The 17,571-nt window shown below is 37.6% G+C and overlaps 1 protein-coding gene across 3 annotated transcripts in view; it reads right to left on the bottom strand.

Annotated features, from left to right (window-relative positions):
* LOC145984214 (structural maintenance of chromosomes protein 6-like) overlaps window positions 1–17,571 on the bottom strand; it is a 231,437-nt gene that overhangs the window by 82,335 nt on the left and 131,531 nt on the right. For all 3 annotated transcript variants that reach the window (XM_083117767.1, XM_083117766.1, XM_083117765.1), the window contains exon 14: window positions 5,969–6,182. In XM_083117767.1, the coding sequence (XP_082973893.1) occupies window positions 5,969–6,182 (214 nt within the window). The remainder of the gene's footprint in view (window positions 1–5,968; window positions 6,183–17,571) is intronic.

Below are 17,571 nucleotides of genomic sequence, written 5' to 3' on the forward strand. Positions count from 1 at the left end.
GAATGAGGTGAAAAGGGCATAAAAGTGTGTTTTGGGATGGCATAACTTGAGATGTTGAAGAAAACTCTGACTCTGAAGCAAGTTGGAATGTGTGACATTGAGGTGTAGATCCACCACATTGTGACACACACATTATGTCATTAGTTACAGACACGATGAACATGGATGAACATGATTCAAGAACTTAATTAATAAAATTAAATCTATCAGCTTACTTCCATTCTATAATAGTAATAATTAATTATAACACTTCGAAACCCCAAATGAATTTAATCAATAAACCCCTGTTTTAAAACGTCATTTACCTCAATATGTTATCGCATTCCCTAGCAAAGGTTGTTCCTAACATAAGACTACAGAAAAATAATCCTTTGGTACTGAACTGTCACACCAGGTAGGGGATAAGTTATACATTCAGTACTAATGTCGCTTTCTTCCACTTTTGGCTGATCATGACAATGAGGATGAATGATGATTAGATGAAATTGAAAGACCCTTCACAAATAACATACATGCCGAGATGCTAACCCAGGAACTTTGATGGTGGTGAGTCCAGAAGTCGACCACTCCTTGCGCTCCGCCACCAAACAGCCAAGATGTATATTTATGTGTTCTTTTTAGCTACGTATTAACTTCCAATAAGTGATAGGGCTTCCTTAAGTCAAACATTGCTATACCACGTCCTTTGACAAATATAACATATTTGCACCTTGTAGGCTACATGGATTATTTTATTGTCACAAGTTGGCAACACTGTTAGGATACACAAGCATTTGTTTACAGAAGGTCTTAAGTTTCATGATTTCCACTTTAGTGGAAGCCATAATCCCAAGCCAGATTATTAGTGACAAAAGAGGAGGGGTGAGGGAGAGCCAGTCTGTCCCCATTACTACCTCCAGTAAGCAAGGTGAAATTTTTGCATGGTGTACAGAGGTACATTAAACTGCCACATCTTTCATTCTCCAAAACATGAAGTATTCTTTTATGATGTTGGAATAATGTATTTCAAAACAATTAGTGTGTTCCTTTTACAGAAATTCACTAAGAGATCACCTCTCGCATCTCTCTCTCCTAATTCATACTTTTCTGATGTATTTTCATCCTGGCCTTCTCCTACTACAACATTCCAGTCATCCATGACAATGATGCATGATGTTCCCTTGTTTCCATTATTTCTTCAATCTATTCATAGTTCTCCATTTCTATTCATTCACTTTGTGGCATGTAAACTTGAACAAACACCACTGATTCCTTTTCTTTCCTTGCTGTCTCACTGCTCTAATCACATTGTTCAGATAATGCACTGATGCCATTTTTCATTCACATGTGGTCCACAAAGAATGCCTTCACACTTTCTCCTCCACAATAAATATTTTGAATTCTTCCCATACCAATTCATCACTTTGTCCCCACCTATCTGCTGATAGTCCCATAATATCTACTTTATTTATAGATTTCCAACTTCCCCATCTGCACGAGTGTCTTGACATTCATGTACCAATCTTTACACTACTCTTCTTTTGTGGACTTTTCTTATCATTGTTGACTTGTGTCATAACAGGTCCATATGAATGAGGGATAGTTTAAGTCTTGAATCTTTTACCCTGGAAAGAATCATCACGGCAGTTACATATTTTCTAGGGAAAAAAAAGTGCAGTGGTTTCCTGTTACTGTTTGCACACCACACTCCCTCCCCCCTTCTTGTGCATCTTAAAAGATCCCAGGGGGCCCCAACTAGGAGGTGAGGAGAGAATTTGACTGGACTATGTCTTCTAGACTTTGCTGAAATTCCCCCGCTCTTGGGAGTTTTGAGTACAGTTTGAATATCAGTTTCACCAAAGTTTTAATCAGCTGTTGAAATTAACACTACATTAAAATATAGGCTATTTACAGAAATATCAGATCAAACCTGATATACTGATATGCATTGGTGGATAACAATAGGAATACCAATTAATCTGTCCCATGCTTACCAGAAATAAAAGACTTTACAGGACTAGAAATGGAGGTGCTAAGTGTGAATAATCAATTAGAAAGACTTGGGAGTTCCAAATGAGGCTGAAACGTGACCACTTAAAAGTGGAAATGAAGGAATACTGACACAATGGGGAAGAAAATACTTAGAAAGAATTATGGAGCAGTGTGCAAAGAGATATGGAGAATAACAAATCAAGAAATATATGAGGCATGCAAGCCACTCTAGGGCCATGATAAAATTCAAGTATAATTCCTGGTTTTCAAGGCGAACTTTCCAAAAAATCAAGGGTAGAGTCCAGCACAGATATTTCTGCCATGTGATGCGCGACACAACTCAAGAAGCAGTGTTGCTAATGGAGCAGATAGAAAAATCACTGCAGTGTGCCGATGCACAGCTGTTACGTACAACAAGACAATTAGAGAATTCAGGTCTATCTAACGTTGAGTTTTAAACGTCATGCATTATACCAGGACTAGGATTAATATGTACTAACAAGTGGCTTTGTATGTACCTACATACGTATGGACTAAAATTTCGCAAAATATGAACTAACACATACGTAAAATTACCAAAAATGTGGCAAAGAAGACTTCTTCATACGATTCCTTATTTGAGTGACTTCAAACAAAATTTAAAAAAATATATTCTTTTCCATTGCATTATTGCTAGAGGCACATATTTTTGGTAAATAAAAAATAAATATTTCGGTACAAAAACTGAGTCAATTTCAGGTTCAAAAGCGGTAAATAAAATAAAATATCGGTGTTATAGCGGTGAAAAATTGGATGAAAAGTGGTACATAAAAAGACATTTTTGTTTTAAAGTTGTGAATATAATCCTAAATTTGATTTAAAAACTACACTTATTCCACAGAATTAACATTTCACTTCTAATAGCCCATTTATGTAGTTATCAGAGTATTAAGTTTATTTCTGTGTAAAGGAGTCCATTTTTGCTTCTCCAATATTAACAGCAGAATTAATCAATTTTCCGGGAATTGCATAACTCTCAGGATAATTCAGACCTCAGAAGGTGTCGCGTCGGTGAATAAATCCTAAATTTCGTGTTTAAGAGTTAATTTCGCTTTTTGCAGTTCATATCGCATTATTTCGTGACAAAACATGGTCACAAAATGCATCTCAAACCTTTCAAAAACATGAAAAATTAACACTACAATGTGTTTTTTTAAATTTAGTTTTTTCGTCAAAAACGAAATATGCATGCCCCTAATTATTGCACTGGTGGAGTTCTAACTGTTCACTCCCAAAACCCGTATACACTGGTACGGAACTGCAACGGCAGATAATAACATGCCAACATGTTAAACTGCGACAATTGGACCACAACACTCCTCCTCAAGCAGTATTATTATTTCCTCTCTGTGATCGGTGACAGTCGGTTGCCTTTGTTGTACATTTACAAACGATGCCGGCTTCCACAACAATAACAACATATACTGCCACTAGACAATAAGCTGCGTGGCTTTTCCTTTTGCTATGAACCAGGGCTGGCACTAGTCATTTTGCCTCCCTGGGCGGTGGCGGCAGATGCCGCTCCATTTCGGACCCCTCCCCGTCATTACACAGGAACGGGAAATTGAAAATCAATATATTCCAAAGTAAAAGATCAAAATATAAAATAAATAATGAGACTTCATATGCTATTTCAATACTATTAAGCGCAAAAGATTATCTCGCTCGACCAGTTTTCAATAGGCTTATTTTTTTCTTCTCTTCAAATTTTGCCGCCCTGAAAATTTGCCGCTCTAGGGGGGGGGGGGTGGCACGGTTCGCCCTCCCCTTCTGCCGGCCCTGCTATGAACTTGGTCACCCATCAAAGCATGGCAATTTTAACACAGAAAACAATATGCATCACATTAAGCAGCAAAAATGACAGCCTCCTCTATGCCATTTCTACAAGAACACGTGCCGGAGCCAAGAGTTGAAATGCTGTTGGAGCCACATAATTTATTTATTTTGAACAATTCCAATATTATGAAATATGAACAATTTGTGAATTAAACCTGTTGAAATATGTAAAATTAAGTATATTTTCCTTAAATATGTAAAAGTAAGTATTTATTAAAGTTAGAAATATGGAAAAATATTGACAATAAAATGTACCTTAAATCACTACAAACATTACTATTCGCAAAGATATCACAAAATTTCAGCAATATTTCGTCAAACTAAAAGTATGTATTTACCTATAAATCCTATCCCTGATTATAGCCAGTAGATAACATTGAACACAGCTATGGGTTCGGTAAATTGTCTACAGTTCAGGAGCACTCGCACACAAGGTCAAACCGGTCAAATACTTAGTATAAAATAAAAATATGGTGCTTCCAATCCAACAAAACTCACCGTCACTTTACCTGCCTTTCCCCTTCCGTGACAGAAATAATGCATCATTATTACAGTTGGCAACACTAGTTACTAGCTAGCCAATGAACATGCACTGCATAAAAGAAGCAACCACTTCGTCATGCTATATTGCCACAGATTAATAAAAGGTTGCAATTTTTCACGTCAACGGAGAAAAATTCATGCATAATTCCCGGAGCCAATAATTCATGCATAATTCCTGGAGTTCAAGGAATTCCCGATGAGTAGCCACCCTGGTATTGTTTCATTTCAATACGGAACTTATACCGTATTTAAACTTATTCGGAAAAAAGGTTCCTGGACCTTCAACAACCCTGATATATATGGAGCATTCCATGTGAAAGTGTCCCTGAATATCAAGTCTTAAAAGTAAATGCTATGCTGTACAGGGTGGTTACTCTAGGAGCATGATAAAATTCAAGTATAATTCCCGGTTTTCAAGGTGAATTTTCAAAAAATTCAAGGCTACAAGCACAAGTTTTCTCTATTTCAACTTACCTATTATCACCTCTCACCATCCACACACAAATATATTAAGAATATAAAGGGTGTGTGATTCCAATGTATCAAAAAATTCTAATTAATTAAATTAAATGGGATATATATTTAAAATATTTAGTTTAAAGTGCGGAGTTTACATTGCCACTTCACATACTAAGACTCGAAATACATCTACAAACATAAATCAAAAATGTTACAGTTTCTCTTCTAATCTACGAAAAATTGTTAATTGTATAAGAATTTCAGACTACAATTTACCAAATCATCTTCAAGATACCTTATCTTCCGTTTGTCTGACATTGTTCTACAAAAGACACTAACAAAGTAAATGGGTTGAGAGAATTCTGTTTAGTTTTTCTTCCTGGATAACAATAAAAACTAGCCTCAGGGCATTTATAAATATGTATAAATTAAATAGGATTTGGATTAAGAAAAGTTGCAATTTTTCACATCTCCGAAGCAAAATTCAAGCAGAATTCATGCATTCCCGGAGCCAATAATTCGCACAGAATTCCCGGTGGGTAGCTACCCTGTGAAACTAATGATAGAAATAAAGACAAGAAAAAATAGGTGAAAGAAGGAAGAGTGGCACATATGGTACAGAACCCACAGAAAGAAGAGAGTGGGAAGACTGCAGAGATGGCTAAGAGGATCTCAAAGCAATGATAGGGCAAAATGCACAGAATAATGAATGGACTATGATTATAAAGGAGGCTACGGTTCTTCAGGGAATTGTTACCCTGAACACACACACTGTGCAGTGTTTTAATATCTTTACTACTAATGAACAGAGATGGTGGAGGTTTGTAACTTGTCCTTGTGAGAACTTGTAGAACTATTTGTAAAACCCTTGTTTCCAAGTGGAATCAATTTACCTTTAGGGTAGCCTACAAGAACAAATAAACTAAATCATTTCCAGGGATAGTAATAAAAACTGGGTAAGCTGGAATAAAATACTTATTTATCCATAGAACAGATTTAACCAAAGTTATGTTACCTTGGTTAAAATAAGTCTTACAGAGATGTACTACTTTATTCTAGTACATTTGATATTGCAATTCTCATTCCTTGAAACATGATGTTGAAATATTTTAGTACTTACAAGAGATGCAATGCTTGCAGGTTCTGGTTCTTCAGTTTCTAGATGCTGCACTTCATATTTAATTGCCATTAGACGTCTTCTCAGGGTGGAGCATTGAATATGCTGAGTGTCCAGTTCTTTTTTATTTGTATCAAAATCTCTTTGAACACTATGCAACTGTTCTCTTGTTGAATGATATTTCCTCTCTACTTCAGCCATCTGTTCTTCTGCATTCCTAGAAATAACAAAAAAAAGCATGTCACTTTCACTAAACATATAACATTTTTCATACTCAAGCAAGTAGATGCAAAATAATCTAACAGTTGCTTTTAGTGGTTTACATTTTTTTTTAACTGCGACGTTTCGTCCTGGTTTCCCAGATGTGTAGGGTGACTAGCCATGTGAGGTTGTGTTGTTGTATGAATATCTTGGTGTAGCTTGAAAAAGTTCTGGGAAACCAGGATGAAACCGCACAGATAAAATAAAATAAAATAAAAAACCCTAAATATAACTGTGTTAGATTATTTTGCATCTACAAAAAGTGGTTATGCAAATCTTTAAGGAGAACATAGAGAAGCAAGTGGATGAAAAAGCAATCTGTAATTGTTGAATATTTGTGTAGTGTATCTGTAGAAGCAGCTTTCAATCCTCATATAAACAGGTAACTTTCAGTCAGTTGGAACTCATGATGTGAAGGTGGATTTCAGAATTATTCCCATACACTGGATTAGCATTTAAGTACAGGGTGGCTGAAAAGTTAGCAAACTCTGTGACAAGCACCAAAGTAACTACCCTGTAGAGTGATGCAATGTTAATGATAACATGGATGGTTCACTACCTGTATCTCAAACATTTCATAAAATGTTGTTTACCCTTTTACCGGGAAATATTGTTGAAATAGCTGGAGCAACATCCATGATTTGTTTCTCATACAAGCTTCTAACATGCATGATTTTCATGGTGGACTCAAATGCACTTCTGACCACCTCCTGTGTATCCACGCTGGCTCCTGATGCTATTACATGACACAATGGGGAAAACCCCATGATCATCCACTTATGCCGCAAGGAATAATATGCAGAAATCTATTCTCGTTTAACAATTTTCTTTCTGTGCAAAGGAAAAATTGTTGGAACAAAGTGCATCTGATGAGGAAATTTTTCCAGAACTTCCAACTAAGGACTGTCGGAAAGCCATGGGACATGTGTTACGTTTAGGCCGTTAGCCGGCTTAAACTGCTTGGCTGCAAGAGGATGTGTGTACGAAGAGTGGAATAAATTACGCTCATTGCCCTTTACCAATATTTAATAGAATCGCACAAGCGAGGGGGGTGGGGGAGATAATGCATGAGCCAGCAAGATATCTGAACACTGACAATGATAAAACCCAAAGTGTCACCACTGTACCTACTTTCCTTCGTGGTTCCTCAGCTGAGTCATGACCTGGCACTGTATCGGTCCATCGAAGGTGTCCTCAGTGGGTTTGCCCAAACATCGCAACACCCTTCACACTTTGCTTCCTCGATCAAGACTCCCTTGGCAACCTCTCCTCACCTGGGGACTGCTGGCATTTCTGATTACACAGCATTTTATTTCTGGCTCGTGACATGCCACCTCCCCCTGAAAAGAAATGGGGTTGACCAGGGGACAATCCCATTTCTTTATTTACAAAAAAAATATTAATATATGATTAAATGTGCAATGACCAGTCCCTGAATAAATGATTGCACCCCGTATACACAATTCGTCGTAAGGCAGTAGGCTTGTACAGTACTGTCATATTAACAGGCCCTGTACGTTACAAAGAATAATACACTAATTGAAGTGTAGCACTTTTCTGTTGTGTATTCCGAAGCGAATGGAACCAAAATCAGTAATTATGGTAGTCTAGAAAATCGATGTTCTTGCAAATGGAAATAATAAACTCATACAGATCCAGGTATGGATTTGTTAAGTACCAATATTATCTTCTATGAAACTGACTTAATTTCCCTATTCTCTACAATTTGAATTCAAACAGCAAAATAGTGAATTTGGAAAATTATTACAATTCACAAGCTAGGGAAGGATTATGGAATTTTATCATACACAGTAAGTTTAAAATAACATACTTGATTATTTTTAAAGTTATGATTAAATGAGATAAGAGTGAAGAGTGATTGATTAAGAAATACAATTTGTAATTTATCAGTCTCCTTATACATTCTCGGTATTACTATATGTTGATATTTCCACTGAGGTTTGGAACCCACTGCTTGCAAGAACCATGAATGCGGACTCATTTTTCGATGCATAAAGCTACTTCTCTCTTCTCTGTAAAACAAACAACTTAACTCTTGCATATAAGTGAAACAATTGAATTGTACAAAAGTAAGTGTCATATTTCCTAACATTCCAACCGAAGTACTGTGAAACTGACAACATGCAGTTATACCATTATTGCTGACGAAAAGGCTATGTAGGCATTAGAAATTTAATGAAAGGAATTTATAGAATTCCATTGTATAGGTACCTGATTTAGCTAAACACACATTAAAACAGCTGTTAATAAGAGCTTCTGAAAGTTCATATATGAGGAGCATCCTGAAAAAATCTCCAATGGTGCCTATACACAGCACTAGTGGTCGGAGAGCAACACACACACACATATATATATATATATGCATATATGTATATGCATATAAGTGAAACAATTGAATTGTATAAAAGTAAGTGTCATATTTCCTAACATTATCAATGGGATTTCTGCTTCAGTACAGTATATCCAACCGAAGTACTGTGAAACTGACAACATGCAGTTATACCATTATTGCTGACGAAAAGGCTATGTGGGCATTAGAAATTTAATGAAAGGAATTTATAGAATTCCATTGTATAGGTACCTGATTTAGCTAAACACACATTAAAACAGCTGTTAATAACAGCTTCTGAAAGTTCATATATGAGGAGCATCCTGAAAAAATCTCCAATGGTGCCTATACACAGCACTAGTGGTCGGAGAGCAACACACACACATGCAGGCAGGAAGAAGAGGCATGTAGCTGTAATCTGGTACAGTTGCAATGCAGCCGTTTTAGGACAGTTCTAGGTTAAAGATTGCAGCTCTCATACAGTCTCCCACATACTGTGATCTAGCCTACGTGTAGTAATCAGATCTTTGCATGCTCAGAATTTGGCACAAAGCCACCAGCAATCATGTGGGGTGTGGAGACCGGACGTCGTGATTGATAGTATGGTCAGACGATGGTGTAGACAATTCACAGAAGGCCAATCGATTGTGCAAAAGCCCATACAGCTGAGTACACGAGGGCCCCTTTGCATCACTTTAGGTGAGAGATCTTTGACCACTCCCTGTACAGCCCTGGCCTAGCACGTAAAGACTTTCATCTCTTTGTCTATCTGAAGAGGTTTCTGGCAGGGCAAGGATTTGAAAGCTACACTGCGGTAGAGATAGTTCCAGTCCTTGCTGTCGGACACATATGCCAAGTGTATACAAAATATAGTGCCATGCTACAACAAATGCCAGAACAACGGTGGTGATTATGCCCAAAATTAGGTTAGGACTCACTGTTACTAATGCAATAAATTACAACTGATATTCTTGCTTTAATTATGCCAAATCGGTAAAACATTAATTTTTGTTATTTTTGTTTGAAATTGGTGTATTTTTTGTTTTTTTTACTATTCCGTGTTATTTTTTACTATTCAGTGTTATTTTTCCCAAAATTCACATTTTCATTTTAGCACATTTTCTGGCAAATATCTGAAATTATACCTTCATGGTGTTTTTAAACTACTGTTTCAAATTGTAAGTCACGTGGCCTATGCCTCTTCGTGAGAGATTGATATCTTGAAACTTATTTTGGGAAAGTTATTTTCCATACCCTCTCTTTAATTTTAAGGTATGAGTTTTAGATAATGGAATTTTCCCTGTACATACTGAGGGGTGCATAATGACAATAAGTGGCGACGCACCCAAAAAATTTAAATCAATCAATCTTTATCCCACAAATTTCCTCCAGTTACCCGCTTGATATGATGCTGGGTGGTCACCAGAGCAGTTTGAATAGGTGGAAAAGATCCCGGTTCTCCCCCGCAGGGGATTGCCCCTGGTCTCTCGCATGGTAGTCAGACACCCTAATCACTGAGCTCCATTATTTCTTGCTCAACAAATGCCGATGGTGCACACTTAGCTTGGTCTAATTCAAAACACATCTTGCATGACAAATACTGAAGATGTGGCTCCCGTTTGACGGTAGATACACACTCGATCTCCTGTTAGAACCCTGCCACTTCGCTCTGTGATGCAAATGGTTTTGATGGGAAGTTGAAAAAATCATGGGAAATACATGATTTAATGGGGCTGTCGGAATTATTCTATAGTTTACTCTTGAGTAAAATGTTGGAAAACTTGCATGTTCTATGTACACAAACATGAACTAGAAAAGACAAGAATGTTGGATTTCATGGAATTTTTCATTCTTTTAGGACATTTCTTTCAAAAAAATCGCTAAAAACGCCAACAATTCTCATTTTATGCCAAATTCGCATTATTTTGATATTTCGAACGGGTGAAAAATGTGTCCAGACATCACTGCACATTACTAAACATAACTTCACAGCAATTACCATTTTTCATGGTTTTGGCATTTGCGAAAAATCAATGTCCCTACTAATTGGAAATTACTTTCTGGCCACCCCTCATATAAATCAGTAGATGGAAAGTGAAAATTTAGCAGCGCTGGTACAGAAAAGTCAATTCTTGAAGAAAGTGATTTGCTTTTATGATTGAATGATTCAACTAAATATGATATTAAAATATTTACGTATTTATTATTAGTATTTTATTTCACCTTACTAGTGAGAGATTGATGACCATCTCTCCTGAGTTTAAACAGACAGGACAGAGAGTGGCGTTAATTGGTGAAATACATTGGTAGGGGGGGGGGGGGGGGGCAAAAGGTGTTCAAATTGTCCCCATTTTGATTACAGTAATTAAAGGAAATTTGAGAACAGTAATTTACAAAATACAGTACTATTAGAATAATTCTAATAATTGACTGTAAACAATAAGCCCCAAGCTGTATGATGTGTTTTAGCGACTGTGTTCCTTTTTGTATTTTGATTTCTATTACTTCGCTTCTTGTGCCACTTTTGGCTAATTGGCAAAGATGGGGTTGAGTGATGACATGATGAAATTAATGAATGGACACTCCCAAACATCCAGGCCAGGACGCGAACCTGGGACCCCTTGCATCGTAGCGCAAGGGGCTATCCACTCTGCCAAAGAAGCCGGCTGCGACTGTCTTGCTGACTGTTGGGTCAGGGGTGTCTACTGGTGAGTTGAATTTAATCCGTTACTGTAGACCATAACATAGTTATTCTATAATTAATTGTATGTCTAGCTGCGATACTAGATTGCATGTTAGCGGTCACATCTGATACTCCAACAACATTTCGTATTTTCTCTTCGTTCCACATTTTCAGGTCTGCTCCAAGATTTGAAGTCAGAACCTTTGGAAGTTGAGTCCTCAACTCAACGTGTCAGCTACCAGGATGGCCCTCATGCGTTACACCATCACCTTGTAATCAAAGGGTCACGGGTTCTATTCACTGTGACCAACTTTGACTAATTCAACTAATATTAGTTCTTGCCAACTAATTCGACTAAAATTAGTTGAACGACTAATTCAACTACTTGGACTAATATTAGTCATACGACTAATTCGACTAGTCGAAAAAGTAGTAGACTAATTTTTTCGACTAATTAGTCAATATTTTGTTTCGACTAATGACTAATTAGTCGATGGTGCCCATCACTAGTGTTAAGTCAATGTAACAATCTCTTAAAATTAATGAAGTTCAGATGAACTAGGCACCAGACTGTGAGGATGTATTTTGTAATATACATACACAAATTAGAAAAAGATTGGCTATTGGTTCTTCTGATGTGTACACAAGATGGTGTAAATAAATAATAGGTAAATTTAAACAATACAATGTATATTTGCAATTATTATAAGCAATTGAGGGGTATAGTGAGAGAGGGAGGTATTGCCACAAATCTTGAAAAATTTATTTTTTGCCATTTTCAGTCTTCCCCTACCATCTGCCATCTATCATGTGAACTACAACCATGTTGCATAGCTCCCGCTTGTTCTGCAGCAGGTTTTCTGAGTTCTTGAATACGTCCTCATCAGCATTTTGAGTGAGAGAAGGAGCTATGCCACTTACTGATGGTGTCTGCAATAGGAGTGGCAGAGCTTGTGTTGCAGTAACTGGTGCTAGATTTAATATCAGCCCTGAAGTTAAAAGATCTCATGGCAATAATGCCTTATATTCCTCCAGTTTTTCATGGTGTTTACCAAAAACTAAAATCCACAGAAACAATGGACAGTGAAGATCCTCCAGAAGACATGTGAAGTTGCCTTTATGTAGATCATATATAACCCTGTGAACATGATTTACACTCAGGCAGAAGTATTTAAGCCTTGTTCAAAGTATTTTATGTGCTAGATTGATTTTTCCACATGGGTATACTACAACAATATACCATACATGTTCATAATAAATGGTATTTATATTGAAATTCATATTTTTCCTTTTGAATAATTTATCTAACAATATGTTCAGAAAAAAAAATACCCTTTGTTATACAAATTATGACTCAACGCAATGCTTTAGAAAACTCAATTTATTTCCATTCTTGTCAAAGTGGCATAGCTCCCTCTCTCACTAGATCCCTCAATTTTATGTTTGTCACAATTTTTGGAAGTGATATGGAAAAGGTAAAAATGTTTGTTTTAACAATCTTGTTTAAACAACTTACCAATATGGCTAAATTACCTTGACAGGTTTTCATTTGAACTTCAAGTTCAATTGTGACAATTCTTTACAAGTCGAAACATTACACCAAGCTGGGTCGAACTTTGGTTATAAGCATTTAAAATTTTAACACATTTCTGTCTTAACACCACTTTTGTGAAGTTTCAGAGAAAGTTCATTGTGTGCATGACCAAAACGTCAAACCATAAGGGAACAAAATATCATATACATAAGTGTAATGATTTCTGTAACCCTTATTATAATTATGAAGAAATCTACATTTCAATCATTCATGCAGAATTCCAGATCAAGAGACACTGATAAAATTCTGTACAGAATTATAAGTGCCAAAATATTTTTATGTGACTCCATTCAGTAGGGATGTGAAGTTTTCATTTTAACGATAACACCGAAAAGTTTAGGAAAGTAAAATAAAGTGTTTAAAATATATTTGGGTAGGTTAAGGAGGCAAGTTTTTGGTGTTTCGGAATCGCGAAATAACTCTAATTACGCCATTTTTTTAGAATTTGCACTTTAACCTTTTGAGTCCCAAGGTCATTTTCACAGGTGCCCAAGCAGATTTTGAGCAAAATGCAGAGTTTCAATTAAATGAGTGTAGATCGGAGACTAATTGCCCTAGAGAGATGAGTGATATACCGTTGTACGCGGAATAAACCAGAGATTCAGACTATATGAAATTTATGCAAATTCGGAGTATATATGGCGGGGGAAAGGGGGGAAATCCTCTGAATATACTTTTTTTTAAAAAAAAATTGGGTTTCGCCCACTCCCGCCACCCCGAAAAAAAGTACATGACAGTGCCAACATGCACACGGAAATGATCGCTGACATGTAAGGAACACAAAAATATTTGCATTATTATCATATGACCAATGTAACTTGAGTTGTACCCCCTGAATCAAGCTTCAAAATGCAGCAGTGCATGCCCTGTAGATATGAACTATATACTGTTGCACGCAGAATGAATCACAGATTCAGACGATATATAATTTATGCACATTCGGCGTATATATGGAGGGGGAAAGGGGGGAAATCCCCTGAAAATACTTTTTAAAAAAATGGGGTTTCGCCCCCCCCCCAAAAAAAAAGGATATGAAAAGTTCAAAATGCACATAGAAATTATCGCTGTCATGTAAGAAACAGAAAAATATTTGCATCATTGTCGTATGACCAATGTAACTTGAGTTGTACCCCCAAAAGAAATGGTGGGCATGCCACTGATTCAAGCTTCAAAATGCAGCGGTACCTTGAAATAACTATAGCTCGGAAACTAAATGACCTAGAGACATGAAAGATATACCGTTGTACGCAGAATGAATCACAGATTCAGACGATATTTAATTTATGCACATTCGGCGTACATATGGAGGGGGAAAGGGGGGAAATCCCCTCAAAAATACTTTTCTTAAAAAAAAAATGGTGTTTCCCCCCCCCCGCCCCCGCCCCGAAAAAAAAGTCAAAATGCACAAAATGCAAAATTTATGTAAATTTGGCATATATATGGAGGGGGAAGGGAGAAAACCCCCAAAAATTATTTTAAAAAATCTTTGAAATGTTTGAAATTTGTGTTTTCCCTTGAAAAGAGACGCAAAAGAGAAGTTCCTTTTCCCGCCTTTTCACCTCCATTTTCATGAAGAAAAAAAAAGGGTGCAAGAAACATTTCTGTTAAATACATGTGTTAGTAACAATATTAAAAAAAATCGAAATTCTAGCCAAAAATAGAAAAGTTATAACGTAAAAACTACGACCTTGCACAGGGTATCTCGATCGAGACGCTTGGGACCGTGAGGCTTACTTTTAGGTATCTCATTCGAGACACTTGGGATCCAAAAGGTTAACACAAAAAACGACACGAAATATGCACTATAAACTGGGCTTAACACTTCTTCTGTTCAAAAAGAACTACCAGAAGCGCTATGAGATTTGTCCCTTTCTAGTCTAGCTAGTGAAAGTTCGATTCAAGAGTTTGTCATGCTTCATGTATTACAGTTTGGCGCAGAAATGACTGCCAGTGCTTTGACCTTGTCCTGAAATAGAATTCGCAGTGGGGATCTTCTCAGAAGGGAAGTCGCGCAGGAACGGGAAAATTTTCAGGGAGAAAAACCTGTTGTGTGGGGAGGGGCATAGTGGTGTGGGTGTATGTGTGTACACAAAACGATATTTTGAGGCCTGAGAGGGATTTTTTGGCATTGTTAGGGAAATTTCAGTCCGTGAAAAATCAATGAAGCTGCATCGTTTGTGTAGTGTGTTTCATTTCCTTTTCCTTCTGTGCTGTACTTGGCAGCATCCTAAAGCCGGCAGTGAATGCATTAGTTTGTTTCTGAAAGACTTTATGCTTCAGATAGAACTACATTATTTTGTAATCACTGAATTTCAAAACAACATGGGAGCGGATGGATTCCTTCAATTAAGCACAATGGAAGTGAGAGGCTGTTTCACGTCCACTTTATGCACATAAAGGCTAATTGGGACTGGACCTACAGCTTGTTGAATCCGAACCACTGTGGTGCCTCTGCCGGGTATCGATCCTGGGACCACTTAATTACAAGCCAGTGACATTACCACTACAGAGTCGGGGAGGCCCAAGAACAAAAGTAAAGCGAGTGTAACATACCAGCAACTTTCTGTTGTCAAAGGCTTAAAGAAGCTTAAAAGAAGGAAATAAGATAAGGTGTACATCACACTTCGAACTATGAAGCCTTTGTTAACCTATAGTCCCCCGCCGTTGCATATGTGCAACAAAAAAAGTATGTCCCTTGTAGCTGCTGTTGCACATATGCAACTAACAGCTTTAGATACAATTATCGAGGGTTTGCCACACTTATATTTGTATATTGAGGTTGAAACACTGGCAGTTCGGTCGGGAACAGGTTCTGCAATCTTGTTTACAAAAATTCCAAATCCCCCCCCCCCTTCCTTTCTCGGAATATGTCATGTGTTTGGGCTTTGGGCTCACGTGTTCGCTGTTCAGTTGACAGACACAATGAATGCTTGGTATTTACGATGCTGTTTTCCTCCAAGCTTCCAACACTGTGATTTAGTACTGATAAGGAACACATTCTTCTTTGTGTTTAGACCTGGTGATCCAGCTGAAGTAAATGCGGGGGGGTGGGGGAGGGGCAAGGAGAGAGGGGATATGATGAGGTTTGGTGGTGTCAGCTTTCTGTCGCCTCTATGTTAAGTTGGCCACGGTGGCTCAGTCGGTAACGCGTCTAACTACCATGCTAAAGGTCCTGGGTTCGATCCCCGGCCGGTTCAAATCTGGGAACTTTTCTAACGATAGAAGCGGCCCCGGCGCCCACCCAGCATCGAATAACATGGGTACCTGGGGGAAACCCTGGGGGGTAAAGGCGGTCAGGGGCGTAATGCTGATCACATCACCCACACTCACGACCGGATCAAGAAAGTGTGGAGCGTTACCCCCACACCCCCTATACACCTTCATGGTGTGGTGCTAAGCACAGGCGAGCACTTTACCTTTTTTACCTTTACCTTTACCTATGTTAGAAATGCAATGAAGCTTGACGCTAGCCAGAGCCTCTGTTAGGAAAAACAGTTCGTATCATATAACAGATCATCGATTTCCCTAACGCACAATTGTTGCACAATCGTTTCCTTCCGGACATATTTCCACAAGGACATATTTCCACAAAGAGCTGAGTCAACAGGGAAGAAATTGATTGACAGTAGCTACACAAGATGCAAGTGCAAACGAAAAATAGCAAAAGTTCGGGTTTTCTCCCCAAAGTAGCTGGAGAAGAGGGGGCAAACTCCACATTTTTATGATTTTTTCATTGAAATTCGGGGGATACAGCCCCCGCCCATAAGCCCCCTGCGGTTGGGGCATCCAAATTTTACTTGGTTGCATGCACTGATGTTCTACCTGCAAAACAAAAGTTATCCGAAGTAGATTGGTCCCATAGTGTCAGAGTTATAACAATTTTATGAATAATATGCAAATTCGCTGTTTTGAGGAAACAACAGAGTTTTACGTTTTGCCTTATTATTCAAATTGTATTGCACCCACGAACATGAATCAAGTGTCATTCTGTTGCGGAAGGACCATTCTTTGAAAAAAAAAAAGCAAAAGTTCCGGTTTTCTCCCCAAAGTAGCTGGAGAAGAGGGGGCAAACTCCACATTTTTATGATTTTTTCATTGAAATTCGGGGATGCAGCCCCCGCCCGTAACCCCCCTGCGGTTGGGGCATCCAAATTTTACATGGTTGCATGCACCGATGTATTACCTGAAAAACAAAAGTTATCCGAAGTAGATTGGTCCCATAATGCCCGAGTTATTACGATTTTTCTCCACTATGTATACGAATTCAAATTTCGCCCTCAAAGCCTCGGCGACACTGGGCTAACTTTCGTCAGACCGCGCGGCGTACTAAGGGTTAAAGCAATCATTCCGTTAGAGTGAATGAAAAAAAAACTGCTATCTTTCTATTTAGAAGTTGTTGTTTTTTTATATATATAGGAAATGTGGTGAGTTAATACTGTGATCATTTACTATGCACCATTTGTGCATGAAAAATCATCAATGTTATTGTAAACTAAAACATGAATTTAAGAAAACAATTTTTGAAAATTTTATTCTGTGAGAGTAAAAGGTTTGAAATATGACTGTGTTCAAAGATTTGGGTGATATCATTCAAAAAACATTTCATATTTAGTGACCGATGAGATGAAATAGTTTTCCAAATGCAAGAAATTTGGTCATTTCTCACAAAGGTAAGCCTTCGATTTATTTTTTTCATTAAAACTAAAATTTGCCTTAAT

This window comes from Lepisma saccharinum, chromosome 2, assembly GCF_977018435.1.
Source record: "Lepisma saccharinum chromosome 2, izLepSacc3.1, whole genome shotgun sequence".
In the NCBI taxonomy this organism is placed as follows: domain Eukaryota; kingdom Metazoa; phylum Arthropoda; class Insecta; order Zygentoma; family Lepismatidae; genus Lepisma; species Lepisma saccharinum.